General features: G+C 47.7%; 1 protein-coding gene across 6 annotated transcripts in view; it reads right to left on the reverse strand.

Moving 5' to 3' along the window:
• fndc3a (fibronectin type III domain containing 3A) overlaps positions 1-17,660 on the reverse strand; it is a 197,957-nt gene that overhangs the window by 54,992 nt on the left and 125,305 nt on the right. For all 6 annotated transcript variants that reach the window (XM_055880773.1, XM_055880772.1, XM_055880774.1 and 3 more), the window contains 6 exons: positions 13,755-13,906; positions 13,532-13,591; positions 11,064-11,211; positions 9,626-9,804; positions 8,490-8,661; positions 6,578-6,664 (listed from right to left, as the gene is read on the reverse strand). In XM_055880773.1, coding sequence (XP_055736748.1) covers positions 6,578-6,664; positions 8,490-8,661; positions 9,626-9,804; positions 11,064-11,211; positions 13,532-13,591; positions 13,755-13,906 — 798 coding nt within the window. The remainder of the gene's footprint in view (positions 1-6,577; positions 6,665-8,489; positions 8,662-9,625; positions 9,805-11,063; positions 11,212-13,531; positions 13,592-13,754; positions 13,907-17,660) is intronic.

The following is a 17,660-nucleotide window of genomic DNA, read 5'->3' on the forward strand; positions in this document are numbered from 1 at the left end:
AGCTAAAGATCTGGTTGCTACAGCCACCTAGCAAAGCTAAAGATCTGGTTGCTACAGCCACCTAGCAAAGCTAAAGATCTGGTTGCTACAGCCACCTAGCAAAGCTAAAGATCTGGTTGCTACAGCCACCTAGCAAAGCTAAAGATCTGGTTGCTACAACCACCTAGCAAAGCTAAAGATGTGGTTGCAACAGTCACCTAGCAACGCAGAAGACCTGGTCGCTACCGCCACCTAGCAACGCTAAAGATCTGGTCCCTACCGCCACCTAGCAAAGCTAAAGAAATGGTTGCGATTGCCACCTAGCAACGCTCGAGATATGCTTGCTACCGCCACCCAGCAACACTAAAGATATGGTTGCTACCACTACCTAGCAACGCTATAGATCTGGTTGCTACCACCACCTAGCGACGCTAAAGATCTGGTTGCTACCACCACCTAGCGACGCTAAAGATATGGTTGCTACCACCACCTAGCAACGCTAAAGATCTGGTTGCTACCACCACCTAGCAACACTTAAGATATGGTCGCAACTGCCACCTAGCAACACTAAAGATAAAGTCGCTGCCGCCACCTAGCGTCACTAAAGTGTTGGTGGTATCCTAAATGAAATGATAAAACATACAGACCACAAATTTCAATTGGCTATTCTTAAACTCCAACATTACCCGCAGCTCTGACATCTTCCCCAATATGTGGAACCAAGGCCTGATTACCCTAATCCACAAAAGTGGAGACAAATTTGACTCCAACAATTACTATGACATCTGCATCAACAGCAATCTTGGAAAAATCCAGCAGAATTAAAAGAGGACTCCAACATTTCCTCAGTGAAAACAATGTCCTGAGCAAATTTGCTACCTACCAAAATAACATACGACAGACCACGTATACACCCTGCACACCCTTACTGACAAAAACAAAACATCTTCTCATGCTTTGTTGATACAAAACAACAACTTTTGACTCAATTTGGCATGAAGGTCTGCTAAACAAATGGATGAAAAGCGGTGTTGGGGGGGAAACGGATATGACATGATAAAATAAATGTACACAAACAAGTGTTTGGTTAAAATTGGCAATAAACACACAGATTTCTTTCCTCAGGGCTGTGGGGTGAGACAGGGATGCAGCTTGAGCCCTACCCTCTTCAACATATACACTGAGTATATCAAACATGACGAACACTTTCCTAATATTGAATTGCGATTTAACAAGTGACATCAATAAAGGATCATACCTTCCACCTGGGTTCACCTGGAAAGAGCAGGTGTTCTATATGTTTTGTATACTCAGTGTATATCAATGAATTGGCAGCACCCGGCCTCACCCTATTGGATTCACCCGGCCTCACCCTATTGGACTCATTCGGCCTCACCCAGCACCCGGCCTCACCCTATTGGACTTACCCAGCACCCGGCCTCACCCTATTGGACTTACCCAGCACCCGGCCTCACCCTATTGGACTTACCCAGCACCCGGCCTCACCCTATTGGACTTACCCAGCACCCGGCCTCACCCTATTGGACTTACCCAGCACCCGGCCTCACCCTATTGGACTCACCCAGCACCCGGCCTCACCCTATTGGACTTACCCAGCACCCGGCCTCACCCTATTGGACTTACCCAGCACCCGGCCTCACCCTATTGGCCTCACCCAGCACCCGGCCTCACCCTATTGGACTTACCCAGCACCCGGCCTCACCCTATTGGACTTACCCAGCACCCGGCCTCACCCTATTGGACTTACCCAGCACCCGGCCTTACCCTATTGGACTTACCCAGCACCCGGCCTCACCCTATTGGACTTACCCAGCACCCGGCCTTACCCAGCACCCGGCCTCACCCTATTGGACTTACCCAGCACCCGGCCTCACCCTATTGGCCTCACCCAGCACCCGGCCTCACCCTATTGGCCTCACCCAGCACCCGGCCTCACCCTATTGGACTTACCCAGCACCCGGCCTCACCCTATTGGACTTACCCAGCACCCGGCCTCACCCTATTGGACTTACCCAGCACCCGGCCTCACCCTATTGGACTTACCCAGCACCCGGCCTCACCCTATTGGACTTACCCAGCACCCGGCCTCACCCTATTGGACTTACCCAGCACCCGGCCTCACCCTATTGGACTTACCCAGCACCCGGCCTCACCCTATTGGACTCACCCAGCACCCGGCCTCACCCTATTGGACTCACCCAGCACCCGGCCTCACCCTATTGGCCTCACCCAGCACCCGGCCTCACCCTATTGGACTCAGAATCAAATGTCTCCTGTTTGCTGATGATCTGGTGCTGCTGTCCCCAACCAAGGAGGGTTTACAGCAGCACCTAGATCTTCTGCACAGATTATGCACAGTAGCCAGGACAACAGTAGCCAGGACAACAGTAGCCAGGACAACAGTAGCCAGGACAACAGTAGCCAGGACAACAGTAGCCAGGACAACAGTAGCCAGGACAACAGTAGCCAGGACAACAGTAGCCAGGACAACAAATACAAATTATATCTAGACACCGTTGCCCTTGAATACACAAATAATTATATCTACCTCAGCCTAAACATTAACATCACTGGTAACTTCAACAAGGCTGTGAACGATCTGAGAGACAAGGCAAATTCAACGCCATCAAAAAAAAACTCGACATCCCAATTAGGATCTGTCTAAAAATACTTGAATCGGTTATAGAACCTGTTGTCCTCCACGGTTGTGAGGTCCGAGGGTCCGCTCACCAACCAAGAAGATGGATCAAACAACCGAATCGAGACCGCGTGCAGAATTAAAATACACTTTAAATGTAGAATACAAAAACCCAAACAATACAGGCAGAGCACAATTAAGACTTTAACCGCTAGTTATCGAAATCCAGAAAAGAGACGTTCAATTCTACAAACACCTAAAAAGGAAGCGATTCTCACACACTCCATCACAAGACCATCACCTACAGAGAGATGAACCTAGAGAAGAGAACTATCAGCCAGCTGGTCCTGGGGCTCTGTTCACAAACACACCCCACAGAGAGCCCCAGGACAGCAACACAATTAGACCCAACCAAATCATGAGAAAGCAAAAAAGATAACTATTTGACACAGGGAAAGAACCAACCCCAAAAAAGAGTGCAAATTTGAATGATATTTGGCCCTAAACAGAGAGTACACGGTGGCAGAATACCTGACTACTGTGACTGAACCAAAATGAAGAAAATACTTGTACAGACTCCGTGAGCATAGCCTTGCTATTGAAAGAGGCCACCATAGCTTGTCTTTCTCTCGAGAGCCAGGTCTGCCTATGTGCAACACCGCCCACAAAATGAGGTGGGAACTGAGCTGCACTTTCCTAACTTCCTGACAAATGTATGACCATATAAGATGGATATTTCACACAGATCACAAAGACCAAAGAATGTCTAAACAAATCAAACATTATTTTGCACATTGCTGTCACTCTGATTTTGTGTATAATAATTTACTGTTAAATTCAAATCGTTTTTTGGTGATGTTATTTTGCGTCTTCTCACTTTTGTTAATTTCAATTGAATTAGGAAATGTAAAACAAGTTTCCCCTGCCAATGAAGCCCTTGGAACTGAACGGACAGAGAGAGAACGAGAAAGAGAGAGTGTTGGGAGCAGAGAGACAGAGGGAGGGAGGGAATAGTGTACCGAAAAATGACTCAATTCAGCCTGTCTCTGACCATGATGATTTTAAACTAGATTTACATCAACCCCCTTTTTTGCATCGTGAGAAAACGTTTGGCTCAGATCCAAAATACCTGACCCCTTCCAGTCCGAGTTCACAATAAAAGGCCAGTTTACCATTTCCCACAATGCTTGCCTAATTAGCCACTGATTGGTCTACCAGTGTGTGGGGTTGTGGACAGGTCCTGTTACCCTGAGAGTCAGCATATGTCCCAAATGGAACCCTTTTCCTTAAATAGTACACTACTTTAGACCAAGGCCCATAGTGCTCTGACCAATAGTAATGCACTATAATAGGGAATAGGTTGCCCTATATAGGGAATAGGGTGCCCTATATAGGGAATAGGGTGCCCTATATAGGGAATAGGGTGCCCTATATAGGGAATAGGGTGCCCTATATAGGGAATAGGGTGCCATATATAGGGAATAGGGTGCCATTTGGGAAACAATGCAGTGGGAGGGGAGACTAGACTAATACCATTAGATCCCTGCAGTCATATGAGTCATAGACCGCTGTGTGCCAATCGCCCTCCTCTCCTCGTCATACCCCTCCTCCTCCCCGAGACAGGAAGACACTGATCCCTAGTCTAATTAACCCTGAAGATCAAACAGCAGTGGATCAGACACACCACAGGGCTCTACTTCTCTCCCTCTCCCACTCTCTTTGATTCCTCTCTCTGTCTCGACGTCTTCCCCCCTGTTTCTCTCCCTCTCTCTTTTATTCCTCTCTCTGTCTCGACGTCTTCCCCCCTGTTTCTCTCCCTCTCCCTCTCTCTTTGGTTCCTCTCTCCGTCTTCCCCCCTGTTTCTCTCCCTCTCCCACTCTCTTTGGTTCCTCTCTCCGTCTCGACGTCTTCCCCCCTGTTTCTCTCCCTCTCCCTCTGGTTCCTCTCTCCGTCTCGACGTCTTCCCCCCTGTTTCTCTCCCTCTCCCACTCTCTTTGCTTCCTCTCGACGTCTTCCCCCCTGTTTCTCTCCCTCTCCCTCTCTCTTTGGTTCCTCTCTCCGTCTCGACGTCTTCCCCCCTGTTTCTCTCCCTCTCCCTCTCTCTTTGGTCCCTCTCTCCGTCTTCCCCCCTGTTTCTCTCCCTCTCCCTGTCTCTTTGGTTCCTCTCTCCGTCTCGACGTCTTCCCCCCTGTTTCTCTCCCTCTCCCTCGCTCTTTGGTTCCTCTCTCCGTCTCGACGTCTTCCCCCCTGTTTCTCTCCCTCTCCCTCTCTCTTTGGTTCATCTCTCCGTCTCTCCGTCTCCCCCCCTGTTTCTCTCCCACTCCCACTCTCTTTGGTCCCTCTCTCCGTCTTCCCCCCTGTTTCTCTCCCTCTCCCACTCTCTTTGGTTCCTCTCTCTGTCTCGGCGTCTCCCCCCCTGTTTCTCTCCCACTCCCACTCTCTTTGGTCCCTCTCTCCGTCTTCCCCCCTGTTTCTCTCCCTCTCCCACTCCCTCTGGTTCCTCTCTCTGTCTCGACGTCTTCCCCCCTGTTTCTCTCCCTCTCCCACTCTCTTTGGTCCCTCTCTCCGTCTTCCCCCCTGTTTCTCTCCCTCTCCCTGTCTCTTTGGTTCCTCTCTCCGTCTCGACGTCTTCCCCCCTGTTTCTCTCCCTCTCCCACTCTCTTTGGTTCCTCTTTCTGTCTCGGCGTCTCCCCCCCTGTTTCTCTCCCACTCCCACTCTCTTTGGTCCCTCTCTCCGTCTTCCCCCCTGTTTCTCTCCCTCTCCCACTCTCTGGTTCCTCTCTCTGTCTCGGCGTCTCCCCCCCTGTTTCTCTCCCACTCCCACTCTCTTTGGTCCCTCTCTCCGTCTTCCCCCCTGTTTCTCTCCCTCTCCCACTCTCTTTGGTTCCTCTTTCTGTCTCGACGTCTTCCCCCCTGTTTCTCTCCCTCTCTCCCACTCTCTTTGATTCCTCTCTCTGTCTCGACGTCTTCCCCCCGTCTCTCTCCGTCTCGGCGTCTTCCCCGTTTCTCTCCGTCTCTCTCCTCTTAACCTCAGTCACGTCTGTTTTTTTATCTCGCTCTCAGTATGACTCCATAGATTGTATTACTAGACAGTATTAGTTGCTTGACTCCATAGACTATTACTGTATCAGTTGTATGACTCTATAGACTGTATCAGTTGTATGACTCTATAGACTGTATCAGTTGTATGACTCTATAGACTGTATTAGTTGTATGACTCTATAGACTGTATTAGTTGTATGACTCTATAGACTGTATTAGTTGTATGACTCTATAGACTGTATTAGTTGTATGACTCTATAGACTGTATTAGTTGTATGACTCTATAGACTGTATTAGTTGTATGACTCTAGACTGTATTAGTTGTATGACTCTATAGACTGTATTAGTTGTATGACTCTATAGACTGTATTAGTTGTATGACTCTATAGACTGTATTAGTTGTATGACTCTATAGACTGTATCAGTTGTATGACTCTATAGACTGTATCAGTTGTATGACTCCATAGATTGTATTACTAGACAGTATTAGTTGTTTGACTCCATAGACTATTACTGTATTAGCTGTATGAATCTATAGACTATCAGTTGTATGACTATAGACTGTATTAGTTGTATGACTCTATAGACTGTATCAGTTGTATGAATCTATAGACTGTATTAGTTGTATGACTCTATAGACTGTACTAGTTGTATGACTCTATAGACTGTATTAGTTGTATGACTCTATAGACTGTATTAGTTGTATGACTCTATAGACTGTATTAGTTGTATGACTCTATAGACTGTATTAGTTGTATGAATCTACAGACTGTATCAGTTGTATGACTCTATAGACTGTACTAGTTGTATGACTCTATAGACTGTATTAGTTGTATGAATCTATAGACTGTACTAGTTGTATGACTCTATAGACTGTCTGGCCCCAGAGTGACTTACCCTGAACTTGTACTTGGTACTCCTGTGCAGGTTCTTGACAGTGCAGGAAAGCTCATCCCCATCATAGCTGGGTTGGAAGCCATAACCCTGAGGGGACAGAGGACACAGAGGGGGACAAAGACCAGCTGAGCACAAAGCAAGTCCATCTTAAAATACAAACACTGTCTGATACACACAGTTTTAGAGGAGAGACACATTTAAAGGGACAAGAATAGAATTCAAGCCATGTCTCTTTATGGCAGTACAATTTCGAGGTTTAGAGTAATGTTAGCTGATGTCATATGACTGACTGACTGACTGACCCGTACCTCGTCCTCGTCAGTAAGTAATGTCATATGACTGCCCCGTACCTCGTCAGTATGTAATGTCATATGACTGACCCGTACCTCGTCCTCATCAGTATGTAATGTCATATGACCGACCCGTACCTCGTCCTCATCAGTATGTAATGTCATATGACTGCCCCGTACCTCGTCAGTATGTAATGTCATATGACTGACCCGTACATCGTCCTCATCAGTATGTAATGTCATATGACCGACCCGTACCTCGTCCTCATCAGTATGTAATGTCATATGACTGCCCCGTACCTCGTCAGTATGTAATGTCATATGACTGACCCGTACCTCGTCCTCATCAGTATGTAATGTCATATGACCGACCCGTACCTCGTCCTCATCAGTAAGTAATGTCATATGACTGACTAACCCGTACCTCGTCCTCATCAGTATGTAATGTCATATGACTGCCCCGTACCTCGTCAGTATGTAATGTCATATGACTGACCCGTACCTCGTCCTCATCAGTATGTAATGTCATATGACTGACCCGTACCTCGTCCTCATCAGTATGTAATGTCATATGACTGACCCGTACCTTGTCCTCATCAGTATGTAATGTCATATGACTGACCCGTACCTCGTCCTCATCAGTATGTAATGTCATATGACTGACCCGTACCTCGTCCTCATCAGTATGTAATGTCATGTGACTGACTGACCTGTACCTCGTCCTCATCAGTATGTAATGTCATATGACTGACCGACCCGTACCTCGTCCTCATCAGTATGTAATGTCATGTGACCGACCCGTACCTCGTCCTCATCAGTATGTAATGTCATGTGACTGACTGACCTGTACCTCGTCCTCATCAGTATGTAATGTCATATGACTGACTGACCCGTACCTCATCCTCATCAGTATGTAATGTCATATGACTGACCCGTACCTCGTCCTCATCAGTATGTAATGTCATATGACTGACCTGTACCTCGTCCTCATCAGTATGTAATGTCATATGACTGACCCGTACCTCATCCTCATCAGTATGTAATGTCATATGACTGACCCGTACATCGTCCTCATCAGTATGTAATGTCATGTGACTGACCTGTACCTCGTCCTCATCAGTATGTAATGTCATGTGACTGACCTGTACCTCGTCCTCATCAGTATGTAATGTCATATGACTGACCCGTACCTCGTCCTCATCAGTATGTAATGTCATATGACTGACTGACCTGTACCTCGTCCTCATCAGTATGTAATGTCATATGACTGACCCGTACCTCATCCTCATCAGTATGTAATGTCATATGACTGACTGACCCGTACCTCGTCCTCATCAGTATGTAATGTCATATGACTTACCCGTACATCGTCCTCATCAGTATGTAATGTCATGTGACTGACCCGTACCTCGTCCTCATCAGTATGTAATGTCATGTGACTGACCTGTACCTCGTCCTCATCAGTATGTAATGTCATATGACTGACTGACCCGTACCTCGTCCTCATCAGTATGTAATGTCATGTGACTGACCTGTACCTCGTCCTCATCAGTGTGTAATGTCATATGACTGACCCGTACCTCGTCCTCATCAGTATGTAATGTCATGTGACTGACCCGTACCTCGTCCTCATCCATCTCCAGGCTGTAGAAGATGTCATCCTCCTTGGGGGAAGTGGAGGGTCTCTGCCAGGTCAGACACAACCAGGTCACCCCTGCCTTCACCAGCTCTGGAGGGAGGGGGGGGGAGGGTACGCTGCACGAGGTATACAGGTTCACTGTCTCAGAGAACTCACTAACAGAGAGGAAGGAAAACACAAAAGAGGGGGGGTGAGAGTCGTTTGGAGAGAGGGGAGGGAGGAGAGAAGGGAGCGGAAGAGAGAGGAGGAGAGACAGAAGGAGAGAGAGAAGGAAAGGGGAGGAGAGAGAGAAGGAAAGGGGAGGAGAGGGGAGGAGAGAAAGGAGAGAGAGAAGGAGAGAAGGAAAGGGGAGGAGAGAAAGGAGAGAGAGAAGGAGAGAGAGAAGGAAAGGGGAGGAGAGAGGGAAGAGGAGAGGGGAGGAGAGAGGAGGACAGGTAGGAAGAGTAAATGAAAGACTAACAGTTCTGTGTTGTGCACAGAACTGAAATGTAGACTCAAAACAGAAAGTACTCAAATCTAAATATTACAGGGCCGTTAACAAAACAAGCCAAGGAGAGACTACACGGAGACTGCCGCAGAGACGGCGTGCGGCCGGCAGAGACGGCGTGCGGCCCGTAGAGACAGCGTGTGGCCCGCAGAGACGGCGTGCGGCCCGTAGAGACGGCGTGCGGCCCGTAGAGACGGCGTGCGGCCCGTAGAGACAGCGTGTGGCCCGTAGAGACAGCGTGTGGCCCGTAGAGACAGAGTGTGGCCCGTAGAGACAGCGTGTGGCCCGTAGAGACAGCGTGTGGCCCGTAGAGACAGCGTGTGGCCCGTAGAGACAGCGTGTGGCCCGTAGAGACAGCGTGTGGCCCGTAGAGACAGCGTGTGGCCCGTAGAGACAGCGTGTGGCCCGTAGAGACAGCGTGTGGCCCGTAGAGACAGCATGTGGCCCGTAGAGACGGCGTGCGGCCCGTAGAGACGGCGTGCGGCCCGTAGAGACAGCATGTGGCCCGTAGAGACAGCGTGCGGCCCGTAGAGACAGCATGTGGCCCGTAGAGACAGCATGTGGCCCGTAGAGACAGCATGTGGCTGTCATCACTGTGTCCAGGACAAAATAGCGTTGAGTTAGCCACGTACCTTACACCCATGTCATTTTTGGCTGCGAGGCGGAAAGAGTATCTTGAAGCTGGAGAGAGCTTGGTGACCCGGTACTGCTTCTGGGGTCCGTAGTAACACTGCTCATACCCCCCGGTCCCCTTCCCCTCGTCCCACTGGAGCGTGTAGTTCTGGATTTTGGAGCCGTTGTCACATGGGGCCTGCGAAAGGAAGACCTCTTGATTACTCTCAATAACATCCCATTCATTCCAGGCCCAGTGGGAAACACACACTTCACTAAAAAACAATGGCCAAACTAACAGGAATCAGACAAAGTACACAACATCATATAAAAAAAAAAAGCTGGGCTGGTAGCTAGCATCCACTGAGCTGTTGAACCCACAGCAGTTACAGCATGTTGTTTTTTTTAATGGGCTGGTAGCTAGCATCCACTGAGCTGTTGAACCCACAGCAGTTACAGCATGTTGTTTTTTTAATGGGCTGGTAGCTAGCATCCACTGAGCTGTTGAACCCACAGCAGTTACAGCATGTTGTTTTTTTAATGGGCTGGTAGCTAGCATCCACTGAGCTGTTGAAACCACAACAGTTACAGCATATTGTTTTTTTAATGGGCTGGTAGCTAGCATCCACTGAGCTGTTGAAACCACAGCAGTTACAGCATATTGTTTTTTTAATGGGCTGGTAGCTAGCATCCACTGAGCTGTTGAAACCACAGCAGTTACAGCATATTGTTTTTTTAATGGGCTGGTAGCTAGCATCCACTGAGCTGTTGAACCCACAGCAGTTACAGCATGTTGTTTTTTTAATGGGCTGGTAGCTAGCATCCACTGAGCTGTTGAACCCACAGCAGTTACAGCATGTTGTTTTTTTAATGGGCTGGTAGCTAGCATCCACTGAGCTGTTGAAACCACAACAGTTACAGCATATTGTTGTTTTAATGGGCTGGTAGCTAGCATCCACTGAGCTGTTGAACCCACAACAGTTACACAACATATTGTTGTTTTAATGGGCTGGTAGCTAGCATCCACTGAGCTGTTGAAACCACAACAGTTACACAGCATATTGTTGTTTTAATGGGCTGGTAGCTAGCATCCACTGAGCTGTTGAACCCACAACAGTTACACAGCATATTGTTGTTTTAATGGGCTGGTAGCTAGCATCCACTGAGCTGTTGAAACCACAACAGTTACAGCATGTTGTTTTTTTAATGGGCTGGTAGCTAGCATCCACTGAGCTGTTGAACCCACAGCAGTTACAGCATGTTGTTTTTTTAATGGGCTGGTAGCTAGCATCCACTGAGCTGTTGAAACCACAACAGTTACAGCATATTGTTGTTTTAATGGGCTGGTAGCTAGCATCCACTGAGCTGTTGAACCCACAACAGTTACACAGCATATTGTTTTTTTTTAATGGGCTGCGGGGTAAAAAGCATGAATAGGCTCTACGACAGCTACAGTACCTTCCACTGGAGGACGAGGGTGCTGCTCTTGGAGCCACTGGCCTTTCTGGGGGGGCAGGGGGGGTCTGGTTCGCAGCTTCGAGTGGTGAAGGCTACTGCCTCCGACGGACTGCCGCGTAAACACTGCCCTGTACACACAGCCAGGACCCTGGAGAGAGAGACAGAGTGCACTACTTTTGACAAGAGACATTTTGAACAGACAGCTGTAGGGTTGATTAGAGCACCCAGACAGACAGCTGTAGGGTTGATTAGAGCACACAGACAGACAGCTGTATGGTTGATTATAGCACACAGACAGACAGCTGTAGGGTTGATTAGAGCACACAGACAGACAGCTATATGGTTGATTAGAGCACACACAGACAGACAGCTGTATGGTTGATTAGAGCACACAGACAGACAGCTGTATGGTTGATTAGAGCACACAGACAGACAGCTGTAGGGTTGATTAGAGCACACAGACAGACAGCTGTAGGGTTGATTAGAGCACACAGACAACTGTATGGTTGATTAGAGCACACAGACAACTGTATGGTTGATTAGAGCACACAGACAGACAGCTGTATGGTTGATTAGAGCACACAGACAGACAGCTGTATGGTTGATTAGAGCACACAGACAGACAGCTGTATGGTTGATTAGAGCACACAGACAGACAGCTGTATGGTTGATTAGAGCACACAGACAGACAGCTGTATGGTTGATTAGAGCACACAGACAGACAGCTGTATGGTTGATTAGAGCACACACAGACAGACAGCTATATGGTTGATTAGAGCACACAGACAGCTGTAGGATTGATTAGAGCACACAGACAGACAGCTGTATGGTTGATTAGAGCACACAGACAGACAGCTGTATGGTTGATTAGAGCACACAGACAGACAGCTGTATGGTTGATTAGAGCACACAGACAGTTGTATGGTTGATTAGAGCAGACAGACAGCTGTAGGGTTGATTAGAGCACACAGACAGCTGTATGGTTGATTAGAGCACACACAGACAGACAGCTGTAGGGTTGATTAGAGCACACAGACAGCTCTATGGTTGATTAGAGCACACAGACAGACAGCTGTATGGTTGATTAGAGCACACAGACAGACAGCTCTATGGTTGATTAGAGCACACAGACAGTTGTATGGTTGATTAGAGCACACACAGACAGACAGCTGTAGGGTTGATTAGAGCACACAGACAGACAGCTGTATGGTTGATTAGAGCACACAGACAGACAGCTGTATGGTTGATTAGAGCACACAGACAGACAGCTGTAGGGTTGATTAGAGCACACAGACAGCTGTATGGTTGATTAGAGCACACAGACAGCTGTATGGTTGATTAGAGCACACAGACAGCTATATGGTTGATTAGAGCACACAGACAGACAGCTCTATGGTTGATTAGAGCACACAGACAGACAGCTGTATGGTTGATTAGAGCACACAGACAGACAGCTGTAGGGTTGATTAGAGCACACAGACAGCTGTATGGTTGATTAGAGCACACAGACAGCTGTATGGTTGATTAGAGCACACAGACAGACAGCTGTAGGGTTGATTAGAGCACACAGACAGACAGCTGTAGGGTTGATTAGAGCACACAGACAGACAGCTGTAGGGTTGATTAGAGCACACAGACAGACAGCTGTATGGTTGATTAGAGCACACAGACAGCTGTATGGTTGATTAGAGCACACAGACAGCTGTAGGGTTGATTAGAGCACACAGACAGACAGCTGTATGGTTGATTAGAGCACACAGACAGCTGTATGGTTGATTAGAGCACACAGACAGTTGTATGGTTGATTAGAGCACACAGACAGCTGTATGGTTGACTAGAGCACACAGACAGACAGCTCTATGGTTGATTAGAGCACACAGACAGTTGTATGGTTGATTAGAGCAGACAGACAGCTGTAGGGTTGATTAGAGCACACAGACAGCTGTATGGTTGATTAGAGCACACACAGACAGACAGCTGTAGGGTTGATTAGAGCACACAGACAGACAGCTGTATGGTTGATTAGAGCACACAGACAGACAGCTGTAGGGTTGATTAGAGCACACAGACAGCTGTATGGTTGATTAGAGCACACAGACAGCTGTATGGTTGATTAGAGCACACAGACAGCTGTAGGGTTGATTAGAGCACACAGACAGACAGCTGTATGGTTGATTAGAGCACACAGACAGACAGCTGTATGGTTGATTAGAGCACACAGACAGACAGCTGTAGGGTTGATTAGAGCACACAGACAGCTGTATGGTTGACTAGAGCACACAGACAGCTGTATGGTTGATTAGAGCACACAGACAGACAGCTGTATGGTTGATTAGAGCACACAGACAGACAGCTGTATGGTTGATTAGAGCACACAGACAGCTATATGGTTGATTAGAGCACACAGACAGACAGCTCTATGGTTGATTAGAGCACACAGAAGGGCCCTGAACAGTAGTTGTACCAACCTGACGTGGTAGTCTGTTGCTGGCCTCAGGTCTTCTAAAGTTACACTTAGTTGTTCACCACTGGAACAGGAGAGGAGAGACACAACCACCATCAGAGAAAACAGAGGAGACATTTCGTGCACATTATGTTGGGGTCATTTCAGTAGGGAACCACAGCCCATTGGCATGCAGGATAGCCACGGGCGACTTGCAAACACGCAGCCACACGTCCATCCCTACCTACCTGTACATGCTGGTGTACTTCCCGTCCTTGCCGCTGTAGGAGATGGACACATCGTAACTGAGAGGCTCCAGGGAGGGGCTGACCCCTTCTCCCTCTGCTCTGCTGGGGGCCACCCAGCTCAACACTGCCCCTCTGGCCTGGATGTCTGTCACCTGGAGGGTTACACAAGACGGAATCAGCGGAGGTTCAGGACGAGAGAAACATGTCATCTGTTGCACACTACTAATTAGCGTAAGTCCGTTAGAAGAAAAAATAAACAGATTCTCAGCAAACTGATTAAAACAAAAGGAAAGGGTGAAACTCTACTGCATTACACTCTTTTACAGAGCAAATACACAGCAACAGCAAAACAAAGAAAACTAAGGAACTCTTCATATACTTCAAAACCATTTATTGGTATGACATCTTCAATATTTTCTGCATAGCCTTGGGCAGGGAGTACAAAGTAGAGCTAGAAGGGTTGGTAGAGATAGTAGGGTTGGTAGATAGTAGGGTTGGTAGAGATAGTAGAGATAGTGGGGCTAGTAGGGTTGGTAGAGATAGCGGGGCTAGTAGAGATAGTAGGGCTAGTAGAGATAGTAGGGCTAGTAGAGATAGTGGGGATAGTAGAGATAGTGGGGATAGTAGAGATAGTGGGGATAGTAGAGATAGTCGGGATAGTAGGGCTAGTAGAGAGTAGATATACACTGCTCAAAAAAATAAAGGGAACACTTAAACAACACAATGTAACTCCAAGTCAATCACACTTCTGTGAAATCAAACTGTCCACTTAGGAAGCAACACTGATTGACAATACATTTCACATGCTGTTGTGCAAATGGAATAGACAAAAGGTGGAAATTATAGGCAATTAGTAAGACACCCCCAATAAAGGAATTGTTCTGCAGGTGGTGATCACAGACCACTTCTCAGTTTCTATGCTTCCTGGCTGATGTTTTGGTCACTTTTGAATGCTGGCGGTGCTCTCACTCTAGTGGTAGCATGAGACGGAGTCTACAACCCACACAAGTGGCTCAGGTAGTGCAGTTCATCCAGGATGGCACATCAATGCGAGCTGTGGCAAAAAGGTTTGCTGTGTCTGTCAGGGTAGTGTCCAGAGCATGGAGGCGCTACCAGGAGACAGGCCAGTACATCAGGAGACGTGGAGGAGGCCGTAGGAGGGCAACAACCCAGCAGCAGGACCGCTACCTCCGCCTTAGTGCAAGGAGGAGCACTGCCAGAGCCCTGCAAAATGACCTCCAGCAGGCCACAAATGTGCATGTGTCTGCTCAAACGGTCAGAAACAGACTCCATGAGGGTGGTATGAGGGCCCGACGTCCACAGGTGGGGGTTGTGCTTACAGCCCAACACCGTGCAGGACGTTTGGCATTTGCCAGAGAACAACGAGATTGGCAAATTCGCCACTGGCGCCCTGTGCTCTTCACAGATGAAAGCAGGTTCACACTGAGCACATGTGACAGACGTGACAGAGTCTGGAGACGCCGTGGAGAACGTTCTGCTGCCTGCAACATCCTCCAGCATGGCTGGTTTGGCAATGGGTCAGTCATGGTGTGGGTGTGGGCATTTCTTTGTGGGGCCGCACAGCCCTCCATGTGCTCGCCAGAGGTAGCCTGACTGCCAATAGGTACCGAGATGAGATCCTCAGACCCCTTGTGAGACCATATGCTGACACATGCACATTTGTGGCCTGCTGGAGGTCATTTTGCAGGGCTCTGGCAGTGCACCTCCTTGCACAAAGGCGGAGGTAGCGGTCCTGCTGCTGGGTTGTTGCCCTCCTACGGCCTCCTCCACGTCTCCTGATGTACTGGCCTGTCTCCTGGTAGCGCCTCCATGCTCTGGACACTACGCTGACAGACACAGCAAACCTTTTTGCCACAGCTCGCATTGATGTGCCATCCTGGATGAACTGCACTACCTGAGCCACTTGTGTGGGTTGTAGACTCCGTCTCATGCTACCACTAGAGTGAGAGCACCGCCAGCATTCAAAAGTGACCAAAACATCAGCTAGGAAGCATAGGAACTGAGAAGTGGTCTGTGGTTACCACCTGCAGAACAATTCCTTTATTGGGGGTGTCTTGCTAATTGCCTATAATTTCCACCTTTTGTCTATTCCATTTGCACAACAGCATGTGAAATGTATTGTCAATCAGTGTTGCTTCCTAAGTGGACAGTTTGATTTCACAGAAGTGTGATTGACTTGGAGTTACATTGTGTTGTTTAAGTGTTCCCTTTATTTTTTTGAGCAGTGTAGTAGGGCTAGTAGAGAGAGTAGAGATAGTAGGGCTAGTAGATAGTATATATAGTAGTGCTAGTAGAGATAGTAGAGATAGTAGGGCTGGTAGATATAGTCGGGCTAGTAGAGACAGTTGGGCTAGTAGGAATAGTAGAGACAGGCCTACTCATTGACTCCAATATGATTAGCGTAAACTCTCTACTCGTAAACCAACACAGAGATAGTAGGGCTGGTAGAGATAGTAGTGTTGGTAGAGATAGTAGGGTTGGTAGAGATAGCAGGGTTGGTAGAGCTAGTGGGGCTAGTCGAGATAGTAGGGCTAGTAGAGATAGTAGGGCTAGTAGATAGTAGATATAGTAGGGCTAGTAGATAGTAGATATAGTAGGGCTAGTAGAGATAGTAGGGCTAGTAGAGATAGTAGGGCTAGTAGATAGTAGATATAGTGGGGCTAGTAGAGAGAGTAGAGATAGTAGGGCTAGTAGATAGTAGATATAGTAGGGCTAGTAGAGATCGTAGGGCTAGTAGATAGCAGGGTTGGTAGAAATAGTAGGGTTGGTATAGATAGTAGGGATAGTGGGGCTAGTAGAGATAGTGGGGCTGGTAGGGCTGGTAGAGATAGTAGATAGTAGGGTTGGTAGAGATAGTAGGGCTAGTAGAGATAGTAGGGCTGGTAGAGATAGTAGGGCTAGTAGAGATAGTAGGGTTGGTAGAGATAGTAGGGCTAGTAGAGATATTAGGGTTGGTAGAGATAGTAGAGAGTAGGGCTAGTAGAGATAGTAGGGCTAGTAGAGATAGTAGGGCTAGTAGAGATAGTAGGGCTAGTAGATATAGTAGGGCTAGTAGAGACAGTCGAGATAGTAGGGCTAGTAGAGATAGTAGGGCTAGTAGATAGTAGATATAGTGGGGCTAGTAGAGAGAGTAGAGATAGTAGGGCTAGTAGATAGTAGATATAGTAGGGCTAGTAGAGATCGTAGGGCTAGTAGATAGCAGGGTTGGTAGAAATAGTAGGGTTGGTATAGATAGTAGGGATAGTGGGGCTAGTAGAGATAGTGGGGCTGGTAGGGCTGGTAGAGATAGTAGATAGTAGGGTTGGTAGAGATAGTAGGGTTGGTAGAGATAGTAGGGCTAGTAGATAGTAGGGTTGGTAGAGATAGTAGAGTAGGGCTAGTAGAGATAGTAGGGCTGGTAGAGATAGTAGGGCTAGTAGAGATAGTAGGGCTAGTAGAGATAGTAGGGCTAGTAGAGATATTAGGGTTGGTAGAGATAGTAGAGAGTAGGGCTGGTAGAGATAGTAGGGCTGGTAGAGATAGTAGGGCTGGTAGAGATAGTAGGGCTAGTAGAGATAGTAGGGCTAGTAGAGATAGTAGGGCTAGTAGAGATAGTCGGGCTAGTAGAGATAGTAGATATAGTGGGGCTAGTAGAGAGAGTAGAGATAGTAGGGCTAGTAGATAGTAGATATAGTAGGGCTAGTAGAGAGAGTAGAGATAGTAGAGATAGTAGGGCTAGTAGATATAGTACAGATAGTAGAGATAGTAGGGCTAGTAGAGAGAGTAGAGATAGTAGGGCTAGTAGATATAGTCGGGCAAGTAGGGCTAGTAGAGACAGTTGGGCTAGAAGGGATAGTAGAGCCAGGCCTACTCATTGACTCCAATATGATTAGCGTAAAATCTCTA

The sequence above is a fragment of the Salvelinus fontinalis genome, chromosome 24, assembly GCF_029448725.1.
Source record: "Salvelinus fontinalis isolate EN_2023a chromosome 24, ASM2944872v1, whole genome shotgun sequence".
Classification (NCBI taxonomy): domain Eukaryota; kingdom Metazoa; phylum Chordata; class Actinopteri; order Salmoniformes; family Salmonidae; genus Salvelinus; species Salvelinus fontinalis.